Source organism: Pistacia vera, unplaced genomic scaffold, assembly GCF_008641045.1.
Source record: "Pistacia vera cultivar Batoury unplaced genomic scaffold, PisVer_v2 Contig31, whole genome shotgun sequence".
Lineage (NCBI taxonomy): Eukaryota > Viridiplantae > Streptophyta > Magnoliopsida > Sapindales > Anacardiaceae > Pistacia > Pistacia vera.
In genome coordinates, this window is record NW_022196124.1 from 199,177 (window position 1) to 208,511 (window position 9,335).

The 9,335-nt window shown below is 36.2% G+C and overlaps 1 protein-coding gene across 3 annotated transcripts; it reads left to right on the forward strand.

The window, feature by feature from the left end:
• Positions 1-469: 469 nt before the first annotated feature.
• On the forward strand, positions 470-8,558 carry LOC116136166 (golgin candidate 5). Of its 3 annotated transcripts, XR_004128988.1 has the most exons (21): positions 470-720; positions 994-1,221; positions 1,575-2,572; positions 3,114-3,185; positions 3,447-3,521; positions 4,505-4,619; positions 4,761-4,822; positions 4,932-4,979; positions 5,283-5,567; positions 5,659-5,718; positions 5,817-5,900; positions 6,013-6,078; positions 6,163-6,261; positions 6,345-6,563; positions 7,006-7,120; positions 7,209-7,429; positions 7,628-7,687; positions 7,794-7,907; positions 8,029-8,103; positions 8,198-8,311; positions 8,412-8,558. XR_004128988.1 is itself a non-coding variant. In XM_031421861.1 (20 exons), the coding sequence occupies exons 2-20, from the start codon at positions 1,062-1,064 to the stop codon at positions 8,231-8,233; spliced, it is 2,964 nt and encodes a 987-aa protein (XP_031277721.1). In that variant the 5' UTR covers positions 470-720; positions 994-1,061; the 3' UTR covers positions 8,234-8,558. The 3 variants fall into 3 exon arrangements, 2 of the variants coding, with proteins under 2 accessions (XP_031277721.1, XP_031277722.1); XM_031421861.1 differs by having other exon boundaries at positions 8,198-8,558; XM_031421862.1 differs by having other exon boundaries at positions 1,047-1,221; positions 8,198-8,558.
• The last annotated feature ends 777 nt before the right edge of the window (positions 8,559-9,335 follow it).

A 9,335-nucleotide genomic window follows, 5' to 3' on the forward strand; every position in this document is an offset into this window, starting at 1 on the left:
CTATCACAACGACGTACAAACGACCGCTGATGGCCAGATCTGGCCTTTTGCGATCGTCGATCTGGCATTTTCCGGCCAGATCGACGCACGACCAGTCAAATCTAACCAGTCTGCGTTGTAACGCTAGATTCCAACCAGATTTCGACGATGATGGCCGGAATCTAGCACTGTGGGTGGGTGGGGGTACTTTTATCATTTTACAAAATTTTATATATTTGGGTGTTTAGTTAAATTAGCAAATCTAAGAAGTTTTTTTGTTAATTTTTAAATTTTATCTTGTAATAGTCACCCTACTCAACTCCCAATACTATTTTAAAAATTCTATCTAAAATAATAAATCTACCGGACGTAGATGATTTTGACATTAAATAATCCACTTCCATAAAACAAAGTACAAACCTATAGACTGTGATTTTAGGTTTCGAGACGACGACGTTTCATTTTTCTCCAATCCCATCAAAATTTACAATGAACAAAATCAGATCGACCCCCCACCTCATTCCCCCGTCTCGATCCCTCTGTTTCTTATGTTCCATTTCTCATAAACGACGCCACACATCGGTTCCTTTCTCCAATCTAAACCTTAATAGTTATCAGCTTCAAAGAAAAACAAACAAAATTGAATAAGGGAGTGATGGTTTCAGCTCCGAATTCTTTAACATTCTGTGCGAAAATCTCTCAATTCTTTTAATCGTCAAGCTGTTTGGTGACTGAGAAACGGTAGGAAAACGAAAAAACTAAACTTGAATAATAATTTCTTTCTTTTCTATTTTCTTTATTATATTTTATCTGATATGCATTTACATGTTTTATGATATAATTCTGATAGATCATCGTTGTTAATTGAATTTAGATCTCTCAGTTTATAGCTTTTCGTAACAAGTGGTCCAAATCATGAACCGTTAATTATTTTGATTGATTGGATCCTGGATTTTGTATATTGTTTATTGTTTGATGTGTTTGTTGAGTTCTCAGTTTTGTGCGTAAATGCAGAAAATTTTGTTATACGATGCGTTTTGATCAGTTGATTTGAGCTCTGGTCTTAGGCGTATAATTGAGAGATGGCTTGGTTCGGCGGGAAAGTTTCGCTGGGAGGCTTCCCGGATCTGGCCGGGGCGGTGAATAAGCTCAGCGAAAGCGTGAAGAATATTGAAAAGAATTTTGATACTGCGCTTGGGTTTGAGGAGAAGGCTGAGAAGTCTGAGTTCAGCAACAGCGAAGGTAGTTTATATTGCATTGTGAATTTCGTCCGTTGTTGCACTGTCAATTCGTGTGTCCATGAGAATCTTGTTTCTTTTGGGTTTACATGAAAACTCACAGTTATGATGATAGTTATAACGAAGACTGACATCTTTGTTAATATGCATTGATGATTAAGTTTTATTTTTCTTTTAATTTTGGCTAAAAAAGGATACTGGTGCAAAGTTATACAACTTCTATGTTATTAAATTTGTTTTTCAATTTTCATCTGACGGACTGGTTTAGTTTAAAGTTGTTTTTCAAGGAAATAGAAATGGCTGGTTTTGAACCGATTATGCATGTAATGTCCTTATCTATTTGTGTGTGAGCTTCAGGATTATGGCCTGTTATGTCCTTTATGGGACAGAGAAGTGAAGAAAGTACCAGTGAATCACCGGAAAAACCTGAATCTTTGGAGCAGCCATTGAGACCTGAAGAAAAAGAAGGGGTTGAGACTGAAAGGTTACTGCCTTCTACTACTGAGCAAACTTCTACTGAAGAAGAAAGGGATGCACTTAAGACAGTGGAAGATAATGAGCGTACAGTGACGGCTGAGAGGGTAGATATTGTTACATCAGACCTTGGTAAAGTTGAATCTGAATCACTAACAATGCCTGTTGGACCTCCTGACTCAACTATTCAAAATGTTGAGTCATCAGATTCTGTTGACAATTTGCAACAGAAAGAGACTTCGGGCATAGCACCTTCTGAAGAATCTGTGGAAGCCAACTCAGAACCTGTTGAAGCAGACCAAGCTAAGGGTGGTACTATTATTCTACCTGATGAATCAGACAATGTTGTTGATCCACATGAAAGCAAGGATGAGGAGAAGAAAGAAGAAAGCAAAGATGAAGAGAAGAAAGAAGAATGCAAGGATGAGGAGAAGAAAGAAGAAAGCAAGGATGAGGATAAGAAAGAAGAAAGCAAGGGTGGAGAGAAGACACAAGCAGAAGAGATTGTAGAGAAAAGTTTGCCAGTTGAGGCTGAGGCATCAAGTGCTGTCCAAGCTGAAGGGACCAAGCCTTCTGATTCCCATTCTGCCAGTGTTGAAGAGACTGATAGTGCTTGTGGATTATCTTTGCCCAGTTCCCCTCCTTCAGATGAAGCTCCTGAGATGGTTTCTGCATCAAATTCTCCTCAAAAAGGTGCAGAATTCAAAGCAGTTGAAGTGGATCAGCAAGCCAATGTTAATGAGATTGACACTAGAGAGCAACAGTTGAGCTCAGAAGTAAATGTGCCTGTCTCAGAAGAATCTGTTCTTGAACTTGGGAAGCTAAAGATGGAAATGAAAATGATGGAAACTGCATTGCAGGGTGCTGCAAGGCAAGCTCAGGTACTTAATGTGAACGATGTTATATTTTGTAAAAGATGTAAATGTTAAACAAGTCTTTCTTACTTTGAGAACTAGACACTTATTATCTCTATTTCAGACCAAGCACTGTAATGGTTGAAACTTGTTTAATTTTTTTCTTAAAACTAACTCTTGCTCAATAGTTTATTTTTTTTCCTTAAAAAAAAAAAAAAAAAACTGTAATGTTTTCAGGTCACTTTTATTGAAAATCTCTAATGTGATTTGTTTGATGTCTTTATCATTTTCTTGTGTTGGCATCATGAAAATTCAAATGCAAATTAATTGGGGATCTTATTCATACTTCCGTAATTTGTGATACACATCTCTTGCACATTCAGCACGGTATCCTTCCCTCCCTTGTATAACTCGGTAGTCATTTACATTTTGCATGTCAGTGCTTTTTGGTTTGTGTTTTCATCAGTTTTTCTCCTCTTCCTTGCATCATGCTAAACGGTTAGTACTGCATCATGCATGTATCTTTCATTTAATTTCAGCAGCTCATATAATGCTGTTCTTTTTTTAGGCAAAGGCAGATGAGATTGCCAAGATGATGAATGAAAATGAGCACCTAAAAGCTGTGATTGAGGACTTGAAGGTATTTAAGTGTGTTTATTTTTTCCCTTAAATTTTCATTATGATCTCATAGGTATGATGGTCATATTTCGATTCTTGACTTTTCTTTTTCCCAAATAAATAACCACTTATTTTCTTCTTTATCCATTTGCTCTTCATTGTATAGATTTTAAAATTAAAATATGTTAGATAATATTCTTGAAGATGCTTATCTCTCTTCCATATCCCAGCAAAAAATTTAAAAAAGAAATACATATTTAAATATCTTGAAGTTTTGGAACAGAGGAAATCAAATGACGCTGAAATTGAGACTTTACGAGAAGAATACCATCAAAGGGTTGGAACTCTTGAAAGGAGGGTATGTTTTTTGTTCCAAACAATTATTCTGTGTTTATGCTCATTTATCTGTAGATCTCAACCTTGTGATAGCTTAGTATTGTTGGCTGAAGCCTGAAACCTGTTTTGGTTTGGTTCTTAAATTCTTAGTGCTGGTTAAGTTAATTATCTTTTTCCTACAGGTACAATTCTTATGTAATAGTACATGGAGTTATCAATAGTAGATCATTTTATCATCTCTCTCTTAGCCAGTCAGCATAGTTTGTTGCTCTAGATGCTTTTGAAAATTTAAAATTTTCACCTCTGATGGAATATTTTGCTCCTAGTTTCATACATTATGTACATTGTTCAATTCCTTGAAAAAAGTCCATTTTCTTTTTCAGGTATCTAATACTCTTAGACTGAAGCTATGCTTTTCTTTTACTGAGCACTAACTGTGATGCATCTTATAATGCTTTCCTGTTTTATCTAACAAAATATATGGAAGCATAGTTTTTCAAAATTGTGAACAATTGTGGCATCAGTGTTATGTTTCTTTAAATTCTATGCCATATTTTTAGAAATTGGTTAAAATAAATATAAAGAACTAAGGGGAAAAAATCCAATTCTTATTTTTTATTACTAAGCTATATATTCTGAAGATTTAACTGTAATATTAGATTGTTTGTTACTATATATCAGACATTGCATTATGTTATGATCTAAATTGTGAGTTTTTGAACCATTTCCTTAAACTAGAAAAAGAAACTGGTTAAAAAAGAGAAGGTGCATATAAAAGTACTTGAGGTACAATACTATGGTAATGAGGCTGTTGTAACACATTTAGAATGAGCATAAAACTGGTTTTAAAAGATTAGTGCATTTCATTATGTGGTTGCATTTGATGTCAGTTGAATGCACTTAAGATGTTTTCTGGAAGAACATTATAATTTTTTGTTGACTGCCTTTGCAGGACAGTTGAGTATGCTTGTTTATCTGAAATTCATTTTTGGTCAATAATTGCAGGTTTATGCTCTTACTAAGGAAAGGGACACACTTCGGAGAGAGCAGAACAAAAAAAGTGATGCAGCTGCTCTTTTGAAGGAAAAAGATGAAATAATTAATCAAGTTATGGCTGAAGGTAGAGCCTCAGAAACTTTGACATAAAGTGCCTTAAAAAAGTGTTCATATATATATTTTTTAAAATATGCATTTAAGAATGTTGAAAGTCTATATTTAATATGTAAATAGGCCCTTTCTTAGCGTTTGTCTATCATTTCAGGTGAAGAACTTTCAAAAAAGCAGGCTGCTCAAGAAGCTCAGATTAGGAAATTAAGGGCCCAGGTACATAAGCAGTGTAACTGACCTAATTTTTTTTTCCAAAGAGCACTTTCTCATGCATGTTCTAACTAAAGAACTTAACTTCTTTTATTCTTATTTTCATGAGAGCTAGATTAGAGAGCTTGAAGAAGAGAAGAAAGGTTTGGCTACCAAGCTTCAGGTAATTGAAGTCTCAAAGTAGTCTTACCAATTGTGAGTTAGTGGGTTAATTTTTCTAAGCACTTGTTTCCTTCAGTTTCCATGTGAGAATGGGTTTTGTCTACATGGTATTGTTGTTGGAAAAAATGGTAGCCCTTTCAATATAGCAGTGGCAGGACACTTACGATAATTGCCGAAAATAATACTTTAACATTTAATTTACTAATGTATTTCTGTTTTAATATCCACATTTTTCCTGGCCATAGTTTTGGTGTGCACCACAATCTCTTGTTAAAGGTATGCAGTTTATCTCTCCTTTTTCTAGGTTGAAGAGAACAAAGTAGAGAGCATAAAAAAGGATAAGACAGCGACAGAGAAGTTGCTGCAAGAAACAATAGAGAAACACCAAGTAGAACTTGCAACACAAAAACAATACTACACAAATGCTTTGAATGCAGCCAAGGAGGCTGAAGAATTAGCAGAGGCACGTGCCAACAATGAAGCTAGAACTGAATTAGAGAGCCGTCTTAGAGAGGCTGAGGAACGTGAAGCTATGCTTGTTCAGGCACTTGAAGAATTAAGACAAACATTAAGTAGAAAGGAGCAACAGGTTTGTACTTGATTCATTGACATTAATGGTTTGATCCAGCTGACTTTTAAAATGATGATTTAGTTTATGTGTTCACTTTCTGATTTTGCAGGCAGTTTTTAGGGAAGACATGCTTCGCAGGGACATTGAAGATCTTCAAAAACGTTATCAGGTATATTAACTTCCCTACATAGTCTTATTCATTTATTCCCATTTTTAGATGTTGTCAACAATTTTTTACATTTTATGTTATGCCACCTCTTTTTCTAGGCTAGTGAACGCCGGTGTGAGGAGTTGATCACACAAGTTCCTGAATCAACAAGGCCTCTTTTAAGGCAGATAGAAGCCATACAGGTGAGAGGTGTATCCTTCTTGCATCATGAGGATTTGGGTGCACTTTGAGTGATAATCCTTCCATTTACACCTGGTTTTTCTATATTATGAGTATTTGCTGAATTGTTTATAGGAAACAACTGCAAGAAGAGCAGAAGCTTGGGCTGCTGTTGAGAGGTCCCTTAACTCGCGGCTACAGGTGTGTTGATCTATGTTGCTATAGATTATATGGTGAATGAGACTTGTGTACCCTAACTCTTGTTCATGTAATTTTAATCCCTAGGAAGCTGAGGCCAAAGCTGCAGCTGCAGAAGAAAGAGAGCGATCTGTCAATGAACGCTTATCACAAACCTTATCCAGAATAAATGTTCTTGAAGCTCAGGTTTATATCTTTTGTTGTGATTACATTTGTTGTTAATGGAGATCCTTCTATGATTAGTAACTTACACCTGCACTGTGTTCCAGATTTCTTGCCTCAGAGCTGAACAGACCCAGTTAAGTAAGTCCCTTGAAAAGGAGAGACAAAGAGCTGCCGAGAATAGGCAGGAGTACCTTGCAGCGAAGGAGGAAGCTGACACTCAAGCAGGCCGTGCAAGCCAGCTTGAAGAAGAAATTAAAGAACTCAGGCGGAAACATAAGCAAGAGTTACAAGATGCACTTATGCACAGGGAACTTTTGCAGCAGGTGCTGCTTTCGACTCTTCTTAAACTTCTCCATTAATCTTATTTTTACATTAGATTTTAGTCTCAGTAGTGTTGCAAAGCAATATGGCTACTAAAAACATCTGAAGTAAACATTAAATCGACACAAAGGGCAGATGTTGGATTATTCTTTATAGGATTGAGAGTTCTGTTTGTGTTTCTTTGATGATTGAAATTTCTTGATTGAAACATGATCTTTTGAATCTCAAAGCAAGAAGGACCCTTAGAGGTGACAGTGCTGCAGAAATTACTGTAACCTGGATTTATATAATTTATATTGAAACCTTCAAAAACTGTGGGTACATTGTTATATAATTTTTGGAGTTTCATCTACAAGTCTGAAATAGAAAACCCTCCATGTGTTTAATTACTGGTACTCACTGCTACAAGAAATCTACTAATGCAATCTCTCGGGACTTTGACAGGAAATAGACAGGGAGAAGGCTGCTCGGTTAGACTTGGAAAGGAGAGCATCTGCTCACTCCACTGCTGTACCTGATCAAACTCCCTTATCAAGGCACAATTCTGCTTTTGAGAATGGTATGACGATTTTGCTTCAACAGTCATCTTTTAAAATTTTTGTATCTTTGCTATATGACTTTTTCTTTTGTTTTTTCTCCTTTTGCAGGAAGCTTGTCTCGGAAACTGTCAAGTGCTAGCAGCCTAGGCAGCATGGAAGAAAGTCATTTTCTGCAAGCTTCTTTGGACTCATCTGATAGTTTATCTGAAAAGAGAAATCCTATAGAAGCAACAATGAACCCATACTTTATGAAGAGCATGACACCTAGTGCTTTTGAATCTAGTCTTCGTCAGAAAGAGGGGGAACTTGCATCATATATGTCTCGTTTGGTATGTATGTTTTAAACTCTCGTGTAACTTATATTTAGTGTTACAGGTTTCGTGAGCTGCACCACACTGGAAATTATAGTATTATAGTTCTATGGAACCGTGTCACCTTCGGACTAATATTGCATATTGCTGGAATGCTATAATATTACTCCTTTCTCGATATGGCTTTGATTGACCTTTGTTTATAATTAATGTCAGGCATCAATGGAGTCTATTCGGGACTCTCTTGCTGAAGAGTTGGTCAAAATGACTGGACAGGTGAGTTTTCTATTGATTTTCATTTTAAGGTTCACTATTCAGTTTCTTTCTGTTATGATCACTTAATATTCTCAAATCATTAAGTTCAGAATTCTTTGTTGCTCAGTGTGAAAAGTTGCGAGCAGAAGCTGCCATGTTACCTGGCATACGGGCAGAACTAGATGCACTAAGACGGAGGCACGCTGCTGCACTGGAGCTAATGGGTGAGCGTGATGAGGAGGTAAGAATCATTTTGGAGTTTGCACTTCTGTATTTCTTCTTAAATGGAGAACATAGTATCGAAGCATTTTCAACTTTTTATGTATCATGTTCTTACGTCCAATGTTGTTGCATATGTATAGCTGGAGGAACTCCGTGCCGATATTATAGACTTGAAAGAAATGTACAGAGAGCAAGTAAACTTGCTTGTGAATAAGGTAATCTCGCTGTTTTTATTTATAATATCTTCGATATCTCAATGGTTTTCAACGCCATCATGCACTTATACCTGCCTGCATTTGTTGTTGACAGATCCAAGTAATGAGCTCATCAATGGGTAACGCCTGAAAAATCAAACTCAAGTTTACAGTATTTTCATACAAGATTTTTGATTGATGTTCTCAATATAGTTTCATAGTCTACTCAGTAAGTAAATGCAATTCGTGATTGTTCAAAAATTCCCATTTCCCCTTTCCATATTCATTCACATTCAAGGTGTGTCTTATGTGCAATTTTTTACCAGCAGATATTATTCAGAGAACACGCCTTGACAAAACTCTGTATTGTATTTTAGAGGAATTTGATGTATAGCTGAATGTTAACGTTGTGTTTCCTTTTATAGCTTTCTGATTGATTTGATCTTCATAAATAATAGTGGATCTTTTATTTTTCTCCTCGTTTGTTGATTTGCAAAAAATATAAAGTTTTGGTAGATATCATTGGCCTTATATTATGTTTGAAACAGTGTTTTAAGACCCGGCCCGACTTAGCCGGTTGAACTGGTTCAATCGAGACTCGGGGTCTTAACCGGATCACGTTAGAAATTTTCCTATTCATTCAAAACCCTAGAAATTAGGACATCAATCTATGAATAATTGAAGGTTGGAATATTAGGGCTTTTGAAGAGGAATGGTCGGTGAGTGGAATGGTGGCGACGAAGGTGATTTCCGGTGAATGAATCGACCGGAAATCGTAAAACTAAGTTGTTAGAAAAAAGCTTCTTGTTGTCGGCGATTGGGGAGGCGAACATGGGAGGGGTGAGATGGGTTTTGGTCAGGAGGCTGAGGAGAGTGTTTTCGTGGTGATGGGGATTGTTGTCGTCGTTGAAAACATGCTCTATTTGTCGCCGTCAACAGAGGTGTTTGGGTGTTTTTGTAAGATTTCAAACTTATTGAGACTTATAGAAATTTTAGGGTATTTTTGTTGGATTCAATCCTTTTGACACTAGGTTGACCCGCTAATCAAACCGATCAACCCAGGATCCGATCATTTTAATGGGTTTAACATCGGGTTGAGTTTTAAAACACTGGTTTAAAATAAATACAAGAATATATGAATTTTGTTTCAAATATTTGGGAGAAGTTGATCCTCTTCGTCAATTCATTTCATTCTTAATAAAGTATAAGATGTCATATTGCGAAAAAGACTTTGTTATATCAATGCATTTGAA